General features: G+C 40.5%; 2 protein-coding genes and 1 long non-coding RNA gene across 5 annotated transcripts; 1 reads left to right on the forward strand and 2 right to left on the reverse strand.

Moving 5' to 3' along the window:
- Positions 1-321: 321 nt before the first annotated feature.
- Positions 322-17,306, reverse strand: LOC148401544 (inactive dipeptidyl peptidase 10-like). 3 transcript variants are annotated; one of them, XM_088369680.1, is made up of 27 exons: positions 16,897-17,306; positions 10,148-10,262; positions 9,942-10,037; positions 7,482-7,576; positions 7,332-7,406; positions 6,935-6,987; positions 6,784-6,865; positions 6,559-6,679; positions 6,333-6,484; positions 6,139-6,236; positions 5,955-6,078; positions 5,844-5,882; positions 5,662-5,769; positions 5,495-5,580; positions 5,019-5,066; positions 4,834-4,952; positions 4,700-4,747; positions 4,067-4,165; positions 3,927-3,996; positions 3,372-3,500; positions 3,246-3,311; positions 3,020-3,074; positions 2,849-2,948; positions 2,719-2,777; positions 1,750-1,822; positions 1,546-1,619; positions 322-1,465 (listed from the first exon to the last, which is right to left on the reverse strand). In XM_088369680.1, the coding sequence occupies exons 1-27, from the start codon at positions 16,954-16,956 to the stop codon at positions 1,334-1,336; spliced, it is 2,376 nt and encodes a 791-aa protein (XP_088225806.1). In that variant the 5' UTR covers positions 16,957-17,306; the 3' UTR covers positions 322-1,333. The 3 variants fall into 3 exon arrangements, with proteins under 3 accessions (XP_088225806.1, XP_088225804.1, XP_088225805.1); XM_088369678.1 differs by having other exon boundaries at positions 6,333-6,487; XM_088369679.1 differs by lacking the exon at positions 16,897-17,306 and adding an exon at positions 12,568-12,717 and having other exon boundaries at positions 6,333-6,487.
- On the forward strand, positions 15,934-19,679 carry LOC148401545 (uncharacterized). Its single transcript, XR_015857236.1, has 3 exons — positions 15,934-16,041; positions 16,493-16,526; positions 16,611-19,679. It is a non-coding gene; the product is annotated as an uncharacterized LOC148401545 (long non-coding RNA).
- On the reverse strand, positions 17,447-21,951 carry LOC148401546 (sodium/hydrogen exchanger 2-like). Its single transcript, XM_088369675.1, has 13 exons — positions 21,500-21,951; positions 21,092-21,417; positions 20,865-21,002; positions 20,491-20,741; positions 19,839-20,056; positions 19,569-19,768; positions 19,412-19,501; positions 19,269-19,339; positions 19,030-19,197; positions 18,679-18,784; positions 18,341-18,457; positions 18,171-18,264; positions 17,447-18,095 (listed from the first exon to the last, which is right to left on the reverse strand). The coding sequence occupies exons 1-13, from the start codon at positions 21,774-21,776 to the stop codon at positions 17,770-17,772; spliced, it is 2,382 nt and encodes a 793-aa protein (XP_088225801.1). The 5' UTR covers positions 21,777-21,951; the 3' UTR covers positions 17,447-17,769.
- Positions 21,952-22,202: the final 251 nt, after the last annotated feature.

Raw genomic sequence — 22,202 nt, forward strand, 5'->3', positions numbered from 1 at the left:
GAGCATAGTCTTTTGTGCTTGCTCACTGGAGGAGACCTTCAAGCTGACTTTGTAACTGGCAATGAAGGCTGCATAGATGGGAGATTTCTAAAGGTCACGAGGTACCACGTGAAAGGTAAATGTTAGCTCCTGGGATGAGTTACTCTTAAATTGGAAAATGTAAAAGCACGACTACATCCTGAGAAAGGAAAGTGGTTGGCATGTGTGGCTGCACAGTCATACTGTACGATATGTGCGAATGAGTTAAAATCGTGTTTTTTTTCTTTTTCCTACATAAAACTGGTCATAAGCAGCCACGGTAATTGACAGTCAACAAAAAAAAACATTTACATGTATTTATTTACCTCACCTGTGACACCATTGTATGCACTTTTTACATGAGGCTAAGTCTTATACTATTCACAAATAACAATATGATTTCCACAACACTAACTAAAATCGATCATTTCTAGCTCCTCAGCTTTCCGTTGTCTATTTTGATTTTCTTGTTTTTGTTTGGTGCGACAAGTATTCCCTTTTTAAATTTTACTAAATCACATTCGCTGTTGCCTGTCTATCTTTTGTGAAAACCATCAACAGAATTATAAATCTACCCAAAATGGATTCTCATAGAAAAGGAAGGATACGATCATGTTACATACACGATAATCAGTTAAAGGGCAAATCGGCAATGTGAACATAAAAACACGATTGAAGCTAAACAGTTTACAAAAAAATGTAAACCTCAACACAGAGTGTCTTCAACATAACACACATTCACATTCTGAAGACCGAGCGACAAAAATTTTTAAAGTGCACAATGTCGACGGCTTCCTGCCACGAACGTCACTGACCAGTTTTGGTCTCACATTTTGCGTTATATTTCTAAACAACATTTTTGAGGTGCTAAAACCAGGATCTAATGTAAACACCACAAGTGGGCTATTCTTATTTTCATTTATCTTAGCTTCTAAATCAGGGGTGTCCAAATTAAAGTTACGATGCCGCCGTTTGCTTTTCTTAGCAGCTCACAACCTCCATCAAACTACTAAAATTCCAGGGCTACAAAAAAAAAAAATCACAAAAAATGTGATGATTTATTATGTCACCTTTGGGAGAGGGTGGAATTGTTGTAAAAAGAAAAAAAAAAGCCAATGATATCACCTGGCAGCTGGGGGGGTCCAAATATATTTCATCAGTGCCCCTGCGGCCCCCCCATCTAGCTCCGCCACTGCCCTCAGATTTTCTGTATGCTCCCCTCGAAGGAAAGGACACCCCTGTTCTAAATTCACAATGACTGAAATATTGTGCTAAGAGTAAAAAACACACACACACAATTGTTCTGTGGACCTCCTCATTCATCTTCAGCACGCCTGTCGAGTAATGATGACGCGTCCAACAGGCAACCTCTAAAATAGCCAATCAGAGAGTGCCTCAGCTGAATCTGGCTTTGCCTTGACAGGAAGTGGCCCTCATCAGGGTAGATCTGTCCCGGAAAGAAACCAGTAAACATCTGCCTGCAACTATATTTGCTCATGCTGCCCTTTTGGAAGCCCTTTTCGGTACCTGCATGGTGTAGTTGGCTCCCACCCTGATCAAGTGCTTGATGAGCTCCGCTGAGTGTTGGAAGTGAACGTTTGCTGAGAAGAAGAAGACAATTATTTACGTCCGCCGCCAGATTTTCGATGGTCTTCATGCCAGCTTGGCAAAGGAAACCGAAATGTGTGTGTGTGTGTGTGTGTGTGTGTGTGTGTGTGTGTGTGTGTCTACCATCAGCAGTCCCATGGGCGAGAAACAGAGTTCCTCCCTGCAGGCCTTTGACGTCTGGGAGAACTTTGGACATCTGTACCGATAAAAAAATAAATAAATGAATCAATAAATGGAAAAAAAATGATTTTATAAATAAATAAAGATAAATAAATACATATAAAAAAATTCAAATAAATAACTTAGTTAATGAATAAATAAATGAAAAAAATAATTTTATAAATAAATAAAGGTATAAATAAATACTAAAAAATACAAATAAAAAAATCAAATAAATAAATAAATAGCAATTTCAAACTTTGAGTATCACTTTTTAGTTTGATTATCGTGAATATTGTATGCGCTGGAGCAATGAGGAAGGACATGGTGCCTCTGAAGTGACATTTGTGCGGAGGAAATGGACTAAAATGTAATTGCCACTCAAATATCATGGTGCAAAGTGTTGAGATTGAACACAGCATGCAGCCACCTGACTGGAATGGAAAGCGGAATAAGAAAGAATTGGCGTGTCGGTCATTCTCTATATCTTGAGCAGCCATTTTACATCGCCATTGCTCAGGGAGGATGCAAACAAGCACACAACTGGGATTCCGTCAGGACCTGGACCTTCGCGGCACCATTCCTTCTCTACTTCCCCACTATCCTCAGTCTTTGGATGTCACTTGAAGGGCAACCCCGCCCCCGCCACGGAAATAGAGCTCTCTGGCCCAATTCATCGCAACCCACTTAGAAGAAAACTGTCTGCGACCTTCACTTAGTGGACCATGGTGTATTTCTGTGTGGACCCATTCCATTCACACTTGTCAAAAAGACAAATTTGCCACATCTTTCTCTCTGAGCTAAAGACAACAACCTGGAATGTGTCAGATATATTTTCTGCCACACAAGGCATGCTTGGATTAATTTAAAAGCTCCTGCTCAAACCTGTTTGAGATTAACGACAATGGAAATTGGTAGCTAGAAGGAGCTCACTTGATATCTGTTCTCCTCAGAAGAAGGTGTGCCGAAATATCGCTCTGAGAACGCTGAAGCTGGTGGCATCCAAAAAAAAAAATTATTTCAGTTTGATCTGCATCTGCGGATCTGAATGAGGTGGACTCACCATACATTGTCCAATCAACAACAGGAGCCTGAGCGGCAGCGCATCGGATCAACCCCTCGGTGGATTTGATCAGCATCAGCGTCAGGTAACCGCCGTAGTCCTGCAGGACGAAAGTTGGCACTTTTCTTGCACCTCAGATGGACAAAATGAAACAATAGGAGCAGTTCAGACCTCTCCAAAAACGCCGACCCTGGTCGGATCGATGAAGGGAAGCTTCACCAAGTACCTGGAGAGAAAGAACTCATCAATCCATCGTGAAGTTGTTTCACGATGACATGGATGAGCTTTCTGAAAAGCAAATGGCTTCCCATCACATTTGTGCTTCAAATGACTCACTGAACATTTCACTTATTCTTCTAGAGAGCTTTTTTTTTCCCATCTTGAAACGAGTACGTACGCCAGAGCTGCTATCTGGTCCTCAACGTCCGCCTGCCCAATGTTCTGGTGGAGCTGATGCAACATCCTGTGATGTAAAAGCCATCGTGAGCTAGCTGCACGTCCTAAAAAAAAAAAATTCACATACCTTTGACCTCGGAACGCAGAACCGCGACCGTCGAGCCGAGCCACGATAACCTCCTCGGAGCCCACCAGCACTTGATCCCAGTCCAGCTGGAACTCCTCCGTGACGGCCTGGTCACCAGGAGAGCTGCCGCTAATGGGACAAAGCCGTGTTAGCGGGTAAAAAAAAAAAAAAAAAAAAAGTCCTTTTAGCAGCTAAAAATATCATAATCATCATTAAAAAAAAGTTACTGGACTTAATTGAATTTTTTTTTTCTTAAAGATCTTTAATGGCACACTGGATTGATTAGGTAACCTTTGGCTAAGCTATTAGCGGCATTGCCACTAACAAATTAGCGTCAGCGCTAATGATAATACGATGTGCTTAAAATAGTAATCATATTAAAAAATTAAATATTCAAAAAGGCTACGTCGCCGGAACTTTAAAGCGCCATTATGAGATGTCCCCATTATTTTTTTTTCCATTTGATTTGCGAGATGCGCGGCCCGCGGCTACGGTGATGCGTCAAAGAGTGAAGGTCACAGCGGAGGGTGCGGTGAATGCAAAGTGGATCCTCACACGATGAGCAGAAGGCCGTAGAGGAAGGACTCGGAGAAGTCAAGAGGAAGGATGAGCTTCAGAGGCAGCTCTAGCGTGAGTGAGGACACACTTGGAGTTATTAGATGAAACTTTGCGTGCACATCTCATCTCATTCCTACCCAAGTCGTTATGATGGACGGTGTGGATTTGGGTCCGAACCGTTCTTTTGGTGGACAGCATCGACCACACAGGGTGATTGTTCTCCAGGACGAAATAGGCTGATGGAAGATGAGCATTGAAAAAAACAAATGAAAATAAATAGACAATAAAGAAACAAAAGTAGAGCTCAATTAATTAATTATTAAAATAATTGCAAATGATGCAAAATACGCCCTATGGAAAAAGTATTTAGAAATATTTTCTGGAAAGACGTTTTACAGCATTGGTGTCAAACTCGAGGCCCGGAGGCCCAGATACGGCCCGCCACGTCATTTTATGTGGCCCGTGAAGACAAATTGTGCATCAGCTTCATGTGTCAATACAAAAATTACAAATTGTCTTCACTTTTAAAAAAATAGAGATACTTCTAGTCATTTTATTGCCATTAATCTTTTAAAAATATTTGAGCAGTTTTTACTAGTCTCAGAATTCAAAACTAGTCACAAGTTTGTTGTGTAGCTGTCGTTTTACAGGATTTTCATTTTTTTTGTGTGTCTGTGGGTGCTTGTTGTGTGCTTAAATTGTGTAATTGGTGTGTCCAAATACTTTTGTCCATACAGGGCTTTGCACAAATTGTCAAACAAAGCACTCACAGTCCACCTCGTCCAAACTAAGAAGCAGAACCGATGGAACTCCCGGACCTACGAGTGGAAAGCGAACAAGGTAAAAATATTTTTGTGATACCAAAAAAAAAATTCCATGGCCAACATGTCAATGAGAGATTTGCCTTTGCAACGCAGGACGGCGCGCTCGGCGTCTGGGCTGACGTCAGCCTCAAAGAACGTGCACGCCTCGCGGAGTCCGCAGGTGAGGCATTGTCGTGGAAACGCACCCAATGTGGACACGCTGATGGAGAGCACATTCGTGTTTTGAAAGGAGGCAGAGCCAAAGGTAACGGAAACGGAGACACACCTGTATAAATGCCTCTGTTGCGCGGAAACTTCTGTGCTCAGGAAGTATCTGAGGGGAGATCATCAGCTCATTTACACCTTATAAACTCCAAAATGTGTCTTCTCAGGGCACCTTCAAATTATTTAGCCATTGATTTATGATAATTTAGCTATATGTACATACCAAAAACAAACAGGATGTCCAAAAATCCACAAAATAGAGACAAAATAGAAAAATGGAAGTGGTGAGTGAAAGTTTGGAAATTGTAAATTAAATTAAATTTAATTTAATTTAAATCGAAATTAAAACTAAAAATAAAATAAAATAATATGAAATAAAATGAAATAAAATAAAATAGTGAGGTGATGAAGCAACATCTCAAGTATATTTCAGTCTTTTTGGGTGGCCAGCAGCCCTAATCTAGATCCGCCCCTGCAATGTGCAGCAACAGAATCACATCTCTCATTAGGAACCAAACCAAAACAGAGGAAACATACATGACCTGCTTGTTTTCATCGTACGCCACAATTTGCGTCACCTCCCAAGTGCCGGACGTCACGTGTTCAATCTCGTCCTTGTCGTCCTGAAGTAAAGAAACAACACAATGCCTTCCTTCATTATTGATTTTTAAATGTTAACATTTTGTCCTGTTTAATTCCCGCACCTTTTTGGTGAACATGGCAATGTGATGAAAATCCCCTTGACCTCCTTGTCTCAAAGGAACGGTAAGAAAAAACCTGCTTGCGTCTTTTGAAAACAAAGGCTCCTGGTTCTGTTGGAGAGAAGAAAAAAAAACACTTTGTGATGCCCTCAGAGGAGCGTGAGGAGGTCACGGTAGCAACGTACCTGCCTGGAGATCCATGAATCTGAAGAGTCCTCATGTCTCTGAAGCCCAAATCAAAAAACACAATTACGAAGGAAGTCAAGTAGAGGCCGAGTGGAATAAGAAGCACGTACCGCAAGGCAGACTCCCACAGCGGCCTCGCACACGGTCAGCATGGATGCGTTCTGGGCCCGAGTGAGCCAGCGCACGGCCAAGTGCGTGTTGCTCATCCACTTCACCATACCGATGTAGAAATCACTGCGGAAGAGTAGAATGAGGCGGAGGCTTTTGTGGCTGTGCATCTTTTATTTGTGTTACCTCAGCCTGAGCTGATTGGGAGGTTGCAGCTCCACAGTGTGAGTTACCCCAAAAAGATGGACCACAGACAGCTTGACCGCTGGGTTTGTCTGGCCGGCCTGATGGAACATTTGGGACAGTCATTTTATTTTTTCGAGTAACGTTGACTCAGAGGAACTTCAATTAAAATCGACTGATGTGTGTTTTGCTCTCACCATGGGGTACGGGTACTGGAGACCTCGGGGGTAGGCGCTGCCAGTGAACTGGGCCAAAGCCATGTTGGGCACCAGCGTGTCGTTGATAGTGAGGAAAGCCAGTTTCTCTCCATCAGGTGACCACCAGTGGGCCAAATGCGAATGCAAAATCTCTTCTGATGGCAAACACAATTTTATGCCAATGTCTCAGCATAAAAGAAACCTCGGATTTGCAGTGGACTCGTACCTTCATAAAGCCAATCAGCAAGCCCGTTGAAGATTACGCCCTCCATGCCAGAAGAGGTGATCCTCAAGGAGTTGCTCTTCACGTCCGACTGGTAGTAGATGTTGTTCTCAAAAATGTAGATCTTGGGAGGAAGAGGGAGGCATGCAAAATCTCAGTGATGACAAATTGTTCTAAAGATTTTTTTTTTCTTAATCTAAAAAACAACTAGCAGTGATGCATCCTCACCAGTTGCTGTCCTTGTTTCCCCCACGCCGCATGCTGCAGCACAGCGTTGGAAACTTCCGGAGGGTTCAGTTCCCAAACCTCCCTAAAACCACATCGAAATATGAAGAACCGACGAATGCTCCAGCGAACCCAGAACGACTCGCAAACCTACCGGGTGTAAATGTTGTAAACGATGTAGGAAGCCTGGTAGGAAAATCTGTACATCTGTAACGGATACAAATCAATCACACAAAGCTCACACTTGAAGGTGACCCACATCGGGTGAGACGTTATTAGAATCGACTGCCAGACCTCGACAGTATGTGTGAGGGCGAGGAGAAAAACAAAGCGTTGTCCTCGGGCACTCGAGTATGAATGTATGAAGAAGCGATGAAATATAAATAAGACAAACAAAACACACACTCGAAAATCTGTGCACATCTGTTGAGCGCAGGTGGCGAGCTTATTTTCCCTGCCGGCGTGTGTGTGTGCTTGTTTGTGTTGCACGTTATTATAAAAAAATAAATTAAAAAAAATATACAGAGCAGCTGAGCGATAGCCACGCCCACCTGTTTGACGTCATAAGCAAAGAGCGCATATTGAAGGTCTGCCGAGAGCGAGTACTTTGCCACCTTGAATGCCACCTGATGAGGGGAAAAAAAAAAAACTCAAACGATGCAAGAAAAACATCTCGCCGAACGCACACACTAAAAACTCACAAAAGTCGCATCGCTAAGCAGGACTTGGCTCTCGTTGCGAGTGAAGTCAAATTTCACAACATGCTTGTCTCGGTTCCTGTAGACCACCTCGGAATCTGAGCAGAGAAGAGAACGGGGTAATGTCATGAAATTTTATTTGAACGGATTTAGGCACAAAAAAACCACTGCCAATGAGAGTGAAGTAGATGGTTCCCATGGCAACGTCATGATGAAATGGCGTCCGCCGTCCGTGCTGCTGCTCTTATCAAAACAAGAAAACCTCAAAGTGTATCTGCCTTGTTTACTCTGTCCATCTTTGTTTGTCTTTTATTATGGAAGGTTATTACTTGTCACAAGCCTCCAAGCTGCGAAGGACTGCAATATGCAAGGAGAGCTCATTGTGCTCTTCTATACTATGTCCTATTGTTACCCTTTTTATTCCCTGTAAAGCATCTTTGGGTTATTGAAAAGCGCTATATATATTAAATGAATTATTATTATTATTATTATTATTATTATTATTATTATTATTATTATTATTATTATTATTATTATGCAGTGCCGAATATCCCATCTGGTCAGTTAGCGCTACAAATTATCATAAATGAATATTCAAAATGCCTTGGAATGTTCTATATCAGGGTGTTAACCTCATTTTTGTCACTGGCCGCATTGTAATCATATAGTTTATATATAAATATATATATATATATATAGTATATAGTATATATAGTATATATATATATATATATATATATATACATATATATGTATATATATATAGAGAGAGATAGATATAGATAGATATAGATATATACATATAGATATAGATATATAGATACATATATAGATATAGATATATAGATACATATATACATATATATAGGCTACACATCAAACTGATGAGTTTTGAAATTAGAGAGAAGCAAAAACTGTTCAAATATATTAAAAAGATGAATGCTAATAAAATTGCTAGCAATAACTGTATTTTTAAAAATTTGTAATTTTAGTATTGACACCTGAAGTCCATGTACAATTTGTCTTTGCGGGCCACATAAAACGATGTGACGGTCCATATTCGGCCCCCGGGCCTTGAGTTTGAAACTTATGTTTGAAATGAACATAGTCAGGATATTTTGGAGGAGGAAGTTAGCATAATGTGACAAAATGCAGCACGTTGCAAAGACAGGATTTGTTCAACCGGAGGCAATGCAAAGCTTCTCTGACTTCTTTGTGAAGTTCTAGTCTTCGGGTTGTTTGTGCTCGTGTTAGATTAGTCGACGCAGCTTGAAGGCCTAACTCGGGAGCAAAACGGAAGAGTTGCCAGGCCGTCCCTGCATCAAAGGACTCCCATCCTCAAATTTTCAATATTTTCTTTCTGCAGTGCGATTTAGTGGAGCATCGGCCTCTGTGTTTCTAAATCTTCATCACGGACACGTATTGATTTTTTTCCCTTTGGACGGACCGTCAATATGATGATAAAACACAGCTGCATTTTTGGAAAAACATGATGGCGTAGTCTCAGTGCAGTGGACTTTGGCGACATAAATTTGCTCTTGTAAATCTAACGAGTGGTAAATCTGCATGATCACGCGGAGACCAGATTAGTTTAGTTAATTCGGGCACAAGATGGCTACAATCTGTCTTGTGTTGCGCAACCTAAGAGCAGCAGCCATGACGAATGCCTTTAATGAAAACAATCACTCACCTGCGGAGACAAACATACAAAGCAAAACCTGGAGGCCAGCGAGGGACCGTTACGCATTTCAACGAATTTATCAACAATATTTCTCTCGGCGGTGTTTCGATTCGACATTTCTGCATACCAAAAACTGAATAAATTACATTTCTGGCAAAGGAAATCTGAAATCGGACGAATTCGTTACTAGCATGGCCAAATCCTTCAGATGGCTGGAACAGGTGTTCCTAATGTTGTTTTATATATATATATATATATATATATATATATATATATATATATATATATATATATATATATGTATATATATATATATATATATATATATATATATATATGTCAAGGTGTTAAGTTATGAAAGGTTCGATATTTATGAAAAAAAAGAAAAAGAAAAAAAAAGAAAAAAGATATTTATGAAAAAAAAGAAATAAAAAAATATATAAAAATTTATGTCGAGGTGATAAATTACGAAAGGTTCGATATTTATGAAAAAATGAGAAAAAGAAAAAAGATATTTAGGAAAAAAAAGAAATAAAAAAAATATATAAAAATTGATGTCGAGGTGTTAAGTTACCAAAGGTTCAATATTTATGAAAAAAAAAGAACTGTGCTGTCGAGGTGTATGTCACACAAACGGAACGTATCCATAGTTAAGTCACAAAAGGTTCTGAGGATCACGAATAACCACCCGAGCGTTCCGTTACTCGAAATGCTCCCTTGCACCGTCGCTGGAGCATTCCCTAATGGCGCTTAGCACGTGGACTTTTCTCTTGAATGCTCACCGCTTATCCATGTGACTTCTGGCTCGTGCACGGTGAACTCGGAAGCGTACAGATCATCTACGGTCAGCGCAGACTTGATGCTGCCTGCTAGATCGGCTGGGGAAACAAAGAAAATTACATGACAAACTGAAAAAAAAATTAAAATTTGAGTAGAAATAAAACCCAGTAATGCAACCAGTGACATTTCTGCTGTGTACGGCTCTTACCAGGCGTGAGGAGCACCACAGATACAGTGATGAGCGAGCAGACAACCACAATGACCAGCAGAGAGATGGCGATCCCCTTCCAGTTGCGCTGCGGGGTGCTGATGTCCACAAAATCCTGCCAAGCAAATCACAGCACACACATGAGTGGGCTGGCAATTCATTAAACCAACAACAAAATGGAACTTATAGGGATTTTTGCAAAACCCTGAAAAGCTCCAGCAAAAATTCCCCCTAAAAATTGAATGGGCTTTTTTTTTGTGCACTAATGTTGGCTGGTTGAAGGAAAGTGGTAATATTTAACTCACAATTTATATTTTTGTTCTTCCATAAAAGAATGAATTGTTCATAAAATATTTTAAAAATATTTCCAAAATGACAAAGTTATATTTGCAAATTTAAAATGTGACGATTTCTGAACACCAATAAAATATTGACACAAAATTTATATCCATTCCCTTGAGAGGAAAAGCGGTTCGTAAGATGATTTATTATTTCAACGACAAAAAAAAAAAAAATGATCGTAGTTTCCTAAAATTATCAAAACTCTTTGAAGACATGCTTTTGGCAAATCATGGGTTGTCTCATGACATCACCACAAAGCTGGAAGCTTGAGGCAAATACAATATCATGAGATACATAGCTGTGGGTGGTTTATGCGAATATTATTAATTTCATATTTTATACATAACTGTCAAGTTTGATCCAAATATACTGTAACGGTTGAGCTCATTCACACTCATGAGGCATTCGTGCGTCGCTCTATAGCGGCGAGGTGGAAAGTGGAGCATTTAATTAATGGGCCAGCCGCACACAGTCGGCGCCGGATGTTCCTCACACACCACTGAGCTCCGGACCGCTCTCTGACTATTAGTTTGACTTCTGTGAGCTGGTACTCAATCGTGCGCATTGTGTGAAAGTCTTCAGAGAAATCAGCAAACGGTAGATTCACAAATTTGGATCATTTAGAGTAGGGCTTGTCAAACTTTTTAAATGAAGCACCATCTCAAAAAGCACTTGGCTCTCCGACTGTTGCCATCATTTAACACTAGAAAATTCCCACAGAAATTGAAATGCTTCTAACATATTGGTGTCGAACTCAAGGCCTGGGGGCCAGATACGGTCCGCCACATCATTTTATGTGGCCCGCAAGGCAAATTTTGTATCGACTTTGTGTCATTACTATAATTACAAATTGTCTTCACTTTAAAAAAATAGAGATATTTTATTACCATTTGTCTTTTTAAAACATTTTTAAAAGTTTTTACTACTCTCTGATTTCAAAACTAGTTGTTCATCAGTTTGTTTTGCAGCCTGTACTGTATATAGAAAACATTGATAATCATAATGGCCCTCCGATGGCAACTATGAGTTTGACACCAATTCATAGTTTTTGTTGTTGCCAAAGGCGACCCGACGATATCATCATTCATAGTTTTTGTTGTTGTGCGGCACACCGATTCTTTGGAGAATGGGGAGATGTGCACATTTTACAAATTGGTTAAATAATAACACAATTAAAAAAGAAAATTAAGTGAAAATTGTCCCAATCTCTGCTTTGGAGTTTAAAAACCTGACCATAACAAAAATAATAATGATTGTTTTTTTCTTTCTCAAGCACATCAGCTTTTAATAATAATACTAATTTTTTTTAGTTTAAAAACCTGACCATAACAAAAATAATGATTATTATTTTTTTCTTTCTCTAGCACATCAGCTTTTAATAATAATAATAATTTTTGAGTTTAAAAACCTGACCATAACAAAAATAATAATTTGTATTTTTTTTTCTTTCTGTAGCACATCAGCTTTTAATAATAATAATAATAATAATAATAATAATAATAACAATAATAATAATAATAATAATTTGTGCAACTGCACACTATGGATCTTTTTGGGGGGCAAGTTTCACAACGATATACCTTGGTATCAATCATCATTCACAATCTCGTGACCCCCCCCCCAGTAGCTGTCCAAATGTTGCTTTATAGATTACGACCAGTGCACCGAAGCTCATCTTCAACAGGTCACTGAAACAACGCAAATAAGTTGACAGCCTTGACTCGTACGTGTGGTTAATAATTCTTTTATGCCTCCTGTTCATGATTTAATCTACATTTATGTAACACGTCATACGGCGAGAGATTACACATTTTCAACTGTCGCACCTGCTCGCATGCAACAACACAAGGCATGCGTCCAAATGCAAGCTCGGGAAGATACGTCACAACTCAATCCGAGAGACACGATGAGCATCCATCACATGTTCCACAACATCACACACACTCACTTATACTCTACCGGCTTGTCGCCAGACACATTTTTGCACCTTAATAATTGTCTCATTGAATAAAGAAAAAAAAAGCAACAACACAAGCCCTTGGATCACTACTGCAAGTTGATGAGAGTGATTTATGTACCTCATCTTGCTGATTCTCTTTCGATTTCTTCTTACTCGGATCCTTCGAGGCTGTCATTGCACCGGGTAGTCTTTTGACCAAATTCTCCTCCGAATCCTCCCGGTAATAACATCCAAATCTGACTGGGAGGCGATTTAACGACTCGGTGAAGTTAGCTGTTATGGTAATCAGAAGAGCTTCCGGAGTTTGTTACCAAAATAAAAGTCTAACCGTAGTATTTCTATTTTATTTCCGTGGAGGTTGAGGAAAATACGTTACGAGTTCGAAATCTTTGTTGAGGTTTCGTTATCCAATTGCTGTTTTTTTTAATCAATTGCTTTGATATATAATTTACAAAATACCAATCTTCCATGACAGCTATTCTCTGGATCATTGCTGCTAATGAGAATAATTCTTTCTAACTCTGTACATCCTCTAACTTGTTTTTCCCATTTGTACTGGATTGAGTTACAAATCAATGTGTCTGTATTATGGAAATGCAGTCGATGCCAGACCTTGGCCTTATCCCAATTTATTAAAGCTCAACTCAAGCATCAAAAGGAAGAGAACAAATGAGGAAGCAAGATAATTGGTACAAAAGTGTTCCAAAAAGATTGGGAATTGGTGGGAAAAAAAATAAAGGCACATGAAGAGGTAAAAAGAAAAAAAAGATGCAAAGATGAAAGGAGAAGAGGCATGAAAAAAAAAAATAAATAAATAAATAAATAAATAAATAAATAAATATTTACCTTGTCTTTGTTATGTGTCAACAACAGTGACTGTTGTGAAATGTGCTACATAAATAAAGTTGTATTGTATTTTATTGCGTTGTAGTCATGATGATCCATCTAGCATGTAAACAACGCGACTATGGCCACAGCAGCAACAGGAGTGTTCAATGTAGTAAAACTTGCCTCCTCAAGGCCATTAGAGATTTTCTCCTGCCATCTAATAATGGATGGGTTCTGCCTGGCACGGTAGGTGAATGTAATTAACCTGCGAGCAGGATGCAAACCCACGGGACCCGCAGCTAAAGGCACAAGAGTTTGCTAGAAAGATAAAAAAGCTGTGAAGTTCCTCAGGTCAGAAATTGATTAGAGACGCAATTCCGGAGGGAGCTGTGTTATTCCAGAAAAAGTGAAATTTCTCCTATTTGACATTATTATCATGTCTTTAACATCCCGAGTGCAAACACACCAAAATATGACTGCAAACATTAGTTTATGCCAATTTATCGACGTTCCAAAACAAAAAGTGTAGTTTTCTGAAAAGCAGCACTGGCCCGAAAGTCCAGCCTTGATTTTCAAGTGATTTTATTTTATTTTGCTAAATTGTTCATCTTTTAGTCATTTTTGACAGATATGTAAGTTTAGTTTCATCATTTAGTTGCACCAAAAATGCATGCAGGAAAACAATTTCCATGTTTAACCATTCAGAGCAGAAAAGCTCAACATGTGTTACTCCAATTTTTGCTAATAGCAATCCGAACGTGAACTCCACGTCCACGATTATATTTCATAAGCATGAATATTAATACCACAACGCACATTTACATATGTACTAGATCAGAGGTTTCCGACAATTAAAAGGAACACACAGACCGAATTTGACGATGAGCTTGACTCCTCTGGTGTGATTAAATGTTGGGATCACAGCCCAGAAGAAGTCGTGTCAAGAAAATAGGCCAACTTATCAACAGCTACCCAGACAGCCACCATTTGGTGCTTTTTCTTTAACTCCACAGCACAAAGACAAACCAGCACCAAATCTCGAGCTAAAAACCTGCACACACAACATCCTTACCGATTTATCGTTGAATGAAAGCGGCGCTAAGCCTCGCTTGCAAAAGCAACAAAAAAGCCAGAGGCAAATCTTTCCTGTGTTTCAAAATCTCACAAAAACACTCTTGAGCCGGCCGACGTGACTTCATTTTTACGACTAAGACACCTCGACTCAAAAAAAGCTGTTCAATTTTAGCAACAATGACAAAAAAGTGTCACCTCACCTCCAGGAATCTCAGCTCTGGCTCCATCATCTTCAGACATCAATCACTTGCTTTCCAAAAATGACACGGGAAAGGAAAGCAAAATCGCTTCTCCTCTCGCCACCGGCAACCGTCGAGCTTCTCTCCTCTCGGTAAACAGGCAGGAGATCCCCCTCCTGCTCGCTCCAGCTTTTACTACTTTCCCCCCACCCAAAAAATGGTGTCATTCAAGAGTAAAATCACTCAACCTAGTTTCACTTGGCATCTTCAGACTGATGGTCTAATTCTGTGTCAGAGGGGATTTGCCCGTCGAGGCCTATTGAACCGAATTTGCTTAAGCAAGAAAGACTCTTCTGAAAATGACCATTAGCAGCCGTTCAAAAAAAAAAAAAAATTTATGGAGATGAAGGAATGACTCAAAGCACGACGTCATGTCTGACTTACAACAGGAGCTCAAAGTCAATTTGATGTGCTCGGGCCAATTTAGTAAATCGAATAAGACGAAGGAGACAGTGAATTGGAGTGCCGTGAGGATGTGAGGTCAAATCTTCCAGATCAAGACGCAAGGTGACTTTGTCCTCACTTCCAAGTGAAATGAAACTTGTTGATCAGCTTGTAAGTGGAGCTTTTTTTTGGGGGGGCTTTTGAGATCTACTTAAACACCTTTATAAGAAGATAAGCCTTTAAATTACCGAATCAATCAGGATGAGAGCTTTTTGCAAGCCCCCCTCGAACCCTCACCGCCTCCTTCTTATAAAATAATCCTCTGCAACCTTTTGTGTTCGCCCCTGGAGGCCAGCCATGGATCTCAGAAATCGTTTCTGATTAAGGGGGAAAAAAAAAAGGTTTTATTTGTCTGTTGTCTGCACTGCGGTCAAATCTTTTTTTTTTTTCCCCGACTCTATTTTTGTTTCATTCTTCTGCGTTCAGGTTGGATGCTGACAAATTGACAATGTCAACAATCTGTCTTTGAATGTTCACATCTTCCACGCAAGACTCGCTTTTAAGATTAAGTGGCAGATTTTGTTCAATGTAGCCGTAGTAGAAGATGGAGATTTTGCTCTTTTGTGAAAAAACAAAAGTTCCCTCAGTTTGGCCATTTTAGAAGTGACAACTTGATGATTCATAGTGTTTAGAAATACCAGCCGGCTATCTAATGACGCCATTTAAAAAAAAAAAAAAAAAAATCAAATAGCACCATCTACTCAATTTTTATTTTCTGGACTATAAATCGCAGTTTTTTTAATAGTTTGGCCGGGGGTGCGATTTATAATACTCAGGAACGATTTATATATAAAATTATTAACACATTATTATCATTTCACATGTTATTTTCATACTAAACCACAAGAGGGCGCTCTAGACCCGTGGAGTAGTTGGAACTGCAACGGACGATGAGTCTGACGGAAGCCACGAAGAAGAGAAAATGCTACGTCTTCTAGCTTCTAAAAGCGGCACAGACGATAAAGATTTCATTGGATTTAGTGATTTGGAGTGACATGGATGGCTTGGTAAACTTGTTCGTATGTTATTTAAGCTACAGTTATCTGAATAACTCTTAATATGTTACGACAGGCACGTTCTTAGTTCCCTATTTATGTGTTAGCATGTAACGTTAGCATACAATAGCATTCAGCCTGTTGTTGATTATTCTATTTTTATTTTAAATTGCCTTCCAAGCATGTGTGTTCTTGGTGTTGGATTGAATTATTTTATGGCTGGTGCGACTTGTACGATTTATAATCTGGAATATACGATAATGATCATAAATTGAGGAAGAGAATGGACGTCTGATTTTTTTTTTATTTGTAAATGCAAAGTGTGTTTGCTTATTGGAAAATTAAACAAGCAGCAGATGGCATAAAAGTAGATGCGATGAAATGCGAGACGCCAAGAAGTCGATCTGAAAAACGTTTTCTCTCCCTCTTCTCACCCTCCTGTGCCTTGGTATCGATGGCCCAGCTTGCAGTGTGGGATGTGAAAATTCACTTTTTGGGTAAGTGCAAAACGAGTTTGAGATTTTAACATGAGACAAAAATCTTTAATGTCATTTAAAGAGACGTTCTCACATTTTTTTTAGCTGATTTGGACGTGAAATCACCCCGGCATCTCAATGGAAGTACAATAATGTGATTTTTGAGTCTTTGAAGGAAGACTTTTGGAAAGCGACATTAATCTTGCCATTTGTTCAAACACGCCCAAACGAAATTACACAAAATGACATTCACCGTGTTACATCATCCCGAAACTGCAACAAGTGCCAAAGTGTCCATTTTGCTGCGCATGCACCAAGTGGAATAGAATCACTGACACTCATCTAATACTGAGCACGATAATGAAAATAAGCACGGATGAAAATAACAAACCTTGACATCTTTGGCCGGATGACACTCAATCTGATGAGAGACAGACGCCGTTTGGTTCATCTTCGCCTTTCTCCGGTTCAGCTTTTCCTTCCTTCAGCACAAAGTCCGACGTCCGAAGGCTGTTTCCCACCGATGTTGTCGTTAAGCGACATCAGAGGCTAAACTCGCACTGGTCGATCCTTCTGGTTGTCACTTGGTGGCCTCCCTCCCGTGCTGTGTTGTGGTGGAGGTGGCCAATGCCTCCCACGTACAATTTGGAAGATGTCTCCTCGTCTCGTCGGGATCTACTCTCGAGGCAAAGACGTTGCAAGCGTTTGGGATAGAGCAGGATTTAAGCTTATTAAAAGAAAAAAACGGAATAATTCTCAATTTAAAATCAATATCAAAAATTTGTTGGAAGACACCAAAATCTGATTAAAAAAAATATCTTTGGTTTGAAGTTATATGACACAAATTCGATTTCTTTTACGCCAATTCAAAACAAAAGTTATCTTAAGGCACTGAACACAAAAACAAACAGCCTCCACCTGATATATTAAAGAAAATCAAATGAAAACTTCATCAGCGACTTTAATCAGACCGTCCAGTCCGTCTTGCCCATTTGGGCCTCAGGCCTAAAGTGTTGAATAGAGCCGTTATGTCATTATGTCAATTATCTGGATTGCAGACTGCAAACTACTCATTTCCATTAAATGTTGTGGAAGCAAGGTAGAAGACATCACACTTTGGGGCAGAGCCAGATCATTGAGGAATTCATTTTCATCACACGCTTGTAATGATGACTCAGCAGGCGATGTACATGGCAGTGATCTCATTTCAACCTCTTGCAAGGTGATGTCACTTTAAAAAGTCCCAGGAAGAAAGTTCAAGCTCTCATGACCTCCCAGACCCTTGAGGGTCCTGTGGCAAGTGTCCGAGTAGTGGATCTCCAGCCCTACTCTCGTTGATGTTCTGGTTGTCGGCAACCCAGCCAGGCGGGACTGGTAAAGGAGGCGGAGCCACAGTCGCTTCCGTTCCCCCTGGAGGTTGGTCCAACTTAGCGCTGGCCCTACGTGGCTTTGCGACTGGGTGACCGCCGGGGTTCCTCTCGTCCAAAACGTCCACCACAGGAGACTCCTCAACAGTGTTCAGCCTTCTCAGAGAAATTATGGAGCTGGAGGGGGAGTGTCCACCGTGGCGGCCGAACCTATCGCCGATTACTGAAACACATGGACAGGATCATAAAATAAGGAAGTTACTTTTGGATCAAAAACGTTGAATCTCGATGAACCTACCATGACTTCGTCTCCTGAGTGAAAAAGCAACCTCTGGATCTATTCCCGGCTGCAGGGAAAAGTATTTTTGCGATTTGGGGATATTCTGATTAGGCTGCAAGAAGAAGAAGAAGAATCAGCATGGGATGAAGTAGTTTGGGGTTCTGCTTGAGGTCAGTGTGTCTTACTACCAGGTCTCGGTAGCTTGCCGATCGGAGGCTGCGTCTGATGCTCGGATGTCGGCGGATCAAAATCTCCCGGGCTCGGCCGTTGTCAGGCCGGTTGAATTTGTTGGTGTAGGCCATCGTCTGGGCAGGGGGTAGGTGGAGGAGTGGTTACGGTATGATTTGGAACTGACATCTACTGATTGGCTACTGATTAATAAATTATTTTTAATTCTATATTGTTGATAGAAATTAATGGTATTTATCTATACATGAGACTATCAATAATTATAATAATGACGGTTTGAATTGAAAACAGGGCTGTGGGCGACTCTTAAAATTGAAATTGGAAACACTCAGCTTACCCTCTCTCTTATCTTGTACATGTTCTTCGACAGGATGTCGTGCATGTTCCTCACGTCTGCAGCCAGCAAATTCTTTTTTGGTTGCGGCGAATTCCTCCTCTCGTCGCTGGTGAGGAAAATGAACAGCCAGGGATAATTACTCATTAGAAAATTTGTATTTCAAGATTTCAAGTCCATCAAGAAAGAACTAATTTTAAAAAAATAAAATAAAATAAAAATAAATACAAATGAATACAAAAAAATAAATATAAGTAAATTAAATAAATACAAAGAAATACAAAGAAATAAAAATAGATAAAAATAAATAAAAATTAAAAAATTAAAATAAATTAGCATTTTTTTTAAACTTACTGAAGCGACACAATGGACGGCGCGGCACTCAGGTCGCCCACAGGTGTGTCCAGCAAATCAATGGCCGTCTGCAGTTCAAGTTTCTTGTACAGAGACACGATGCTTGACTCTGCCCTGTTGTCTCGAAGCAGGATGCGTCTCAAAAAGCGATCGTTGAACTTTTTAAACCTGAGCTTGCAACAAAATGAATTGTATCACTGAATAGATTCCAGGCTTCATTATTTATTTACGAGCCCTACTTGTCTTTCCAGTAGTAGTGACTCCATTGGCCGCACAAGTCCTCAATGCCGCAAACAATATGTTCCATCACCTTGGAACAAATTTGAATCATATGAAGCAAGTAAAGCAAATCAAATGATTAATTGGATGCAAAGAGGCTTACCCTGTTGTGTATTTCTACATTGATGGTGCCCAAGTCTTTATTGGTCCTCCTGATATTTATATATTCGATGATTGGACGAATGCTGATACCCTGCCACGAGAAAACGAAAACGATTCGGATTTACGTGACTCCATATTGACAAGTAAGAGCAGCCTACCTGGATGAACACGGTGAAGATGATGATGGCGATGGAAGCGGTGACAAACAAATTCTTCCGGTTGATGCTGTCAGGGAGAGTGAAGACCAAAGCGAAGCAGATGGCCCCTCGAACGCCTCCGTAGGCCAGACCAAACTGGTCCTTAAATGTGAAATGGATGGTCCGGAATGGGTTTATGATCTGGGATAGAACCAGAATGCCTGCAGGGAGTGGGGGGGTTGTTACTCCTCAAACAAATGTTTAAAATCGGATGGATGCGTTTGGTCTCACCGATTCCTCGCCAGAGGAGGGCAAACAGGAGCGTGAACAGGATGTAGGCCCAGTTCCATTCGTGTTCGGTCGTGATGGTAATCACCCCCAGGAAGAAGAAGATGAGCGTTTCAGAGATGGTGGCCAACATCTTGATCACGTGGCGGATGGTCGTGCAGGATCTCTGAGATACATTCTCCTCCACGTAGTACTTCATCGTGATTGCACATGTGATAATTCTGCAGGGGGACGGGCAAATATGGAAAAATAGGAAGTGTTGATTTTATGGAAAGAAAACAAATTTATTTTAAAAATATTAAAAAATATATATATTTCTTGATTAATTATAATTATTTTTTTTTAATATATATTATATTATTATTATTTAAAAAATAACTAAAAAGATATTTGGTTTTCTGACATTGGTGCGTGCAACTGGGGCACAAAAAAAAATTCAAACCACAACAGTGCATGCTCTGTCATGTTTAAGCAACGTTTACAAATCGCGTTGAACTTCCACCTCCTTGAAAGAGGAAGATCAAGTTTGACATGTTCCGTCAGTCCACGAGAATCTGGAGTTTCATAGATGACAATCTCGTGAGCTATTCACTGCAAATGGAACTGTGTGAATCAACAACTTGAGCGGGATGCAAATGTTTTGGTTTCGACTTACGCGAGAACGCTGGAAATGGCAAAGAGCTCAGACGCCAGGTAAGCCAAGTAGCTGAACATGAAGACAAAGAGGGGCTCGATATGCCGTGCGTTGTGCGTGAAACGTGTAGTGAACGCCGCCATGAAGCCAAACACAAGGCCGAAGAGGATGCCTCCGACCCCCACAACCAAAAACCGAGCCATGCCCAAAAACACATCGGTGGATTCAAAGCTCGGCATGTCCGCCACAAAGGAGAACATGCTGTAAAGTACCTGCCATGACACAAAAAAAATTGTTCAATTAATATCAGTGCACGAGAAGCTCCGTTGGTTTCCATCAAACAAAATTGATTTGTGTCACGCGCTATAAATAGCAAAGAAAAGCAGGACACTCACCACAGTGACAGCATCATTAAAAAGTCCCTCTCCAAATATGACAATGTGTGTCTGCTCGTTAACATCGATGTCATCAAACACGGCCAGCACAGCCACGGGGTCAACAGCGGAGATGATGGAAGCAAATAGCAAATTTTCCTGACAGGGGAGCAAAAACGTCAACAGATCAAATTGCTTTTTTTTTTTTTAACCCGATCCCCCTGACACTCCCTCGTCGCACGACTAACCTGCAGATTGATATCTTGAACTCCAAAGGCTTCACATTGACAAATGGCGAAGAGCGAAAGGCCGATGCCAACGCTGTTCCACAAAGTTCCCACCACGGCAAACCACAGAACCGTGCCCACGTTCTCGAAAAATGGCCTCGTGGGCATAAAGTAGCCGTTTTCCAAGACGATGAGCGGGAGCATGTAGAGGAAGAAGACGTTGGAGTTGAGCACGGCTGGCGGTTCTTCTTTAACCGAGTGCATGATGGCACCGACGATAAGGCCGATGGAAATCAGCAAGCAGGACTCGGGGATCCAGATTGTGATTTTGTGGTAAATATTGAAACCTGGGGAAACAGGATCAAGTTGTTTGCTCTATAAAAAATATTTAACGATATAATGCACAGTAAAAAAAAAAATCGAACTTACCAATTTTGGCAAAGGAGGCCAGCAGCACCCAGAGCGTAAATTCAAAGGGGATTTGTACCCGAGGGTAGTCCATTGTAAAAACGGGTAGATTGGCCCTCTCTTCATCAGGGAAGGCCTGAGGTTGCTCAATGTCATCGAGGAAAGGTTTGACGATCGGCGAGCCGGTCGCCGCTGAAGAGTCCGAATTTTCAATTTCACATTTTCCTCCATAACAGCAGAGAGACAAAAGAAGGAGAGCTCGTAAAGTTTGTCCGTCAATCAAATCCGGGCCGCGCATTTCTGCAAATCACAAGTCTGGACAAATCAAATGGCAGCAACCGGTGAACAAAAAAACTGGGCTGATATACTCCATTTGTACGTCATGAAAAAACTTGCAGATGCATTTTCATTTTAAAAAAAGGTAACTCCTCTCTCTGAGGCGACTCAGGTGAAATGTAATTTTAGTTTCAACTGTTGTTCAACCTGTTGGTAACAAGTGCCTTGCCTACAAGGTGTGGCAAAGCATTGTTGGGACGTTTTATATTGTTTCCCTTTTCCCACATGCTATTCCAGCTCTCAGTCTGAATAAGTCTAAAAATTAGCCATAATTAAAAAATGGATCAAGTACTGGACACCAATTCGGCACTGCTAAGATTCAAGTTGGTAGACTTCAAATTACAACTCTTGCCCACAGGATGGTGCAAGAGGAGAGTGATTCCAACCA

Source organism: Syngnathus floridae, chromosome 2, assembly GCF_059516105.1.
Source record: "Syngnathus floridae isolate MCC-2025c chromosome 2, RoL_Sflo_1.0, whole genome shotgun sequence".
NCBI lineage: Eukaryota > Metazoa > Chordata > Actinopteri > Syngnathiformes > Syngnathidae > Syngnathus > Syngnathus floridae.

Coding starts and splice junctions, on each gene's coding strand:
- LOC148401546 (XM_088369675.1), bottom strand. CDS start 21,776: ATGCGCGGCCCGGATTTGATTGACGGACAAACTTTACGAGCTCTCCTT. Junction 20,742..20,864: donor TTAATGATGCTGTCACTGTG/GTGAGTGTCCTG, acceptor GTGTCATGGCAG/GTACTTTACAGCATGTTCTC. Junction 20,057..20,490: donor GCCATTTCCAGCGTTCTCGC/GTAAGTCGAAAC, acceptor GTCCCCCTGCAG/AATTATCACATGTGCAATCA.
- LOC148401544 (XM_088369678.1), bottom strand. CDS start 16,956: ATGAACCAAACGGCGTCTGTCTCTCATCAGATTGAGTGTCATCCGGCC. Junction 6,866..6,934: donor GTTTACAACATTTACACCCG/GTAGGTTTGCGA, acceptor ATGTGGTTTTAG/GGAGGTTTGGGAACTGAACC. Junction 6,237..6,332: donor TCCAGTACCCGTACCCCATG/GTGAGAGCAAAA, acceptor ATGTTCCATCAG/GCCGGCCAGACAAACCCAGC.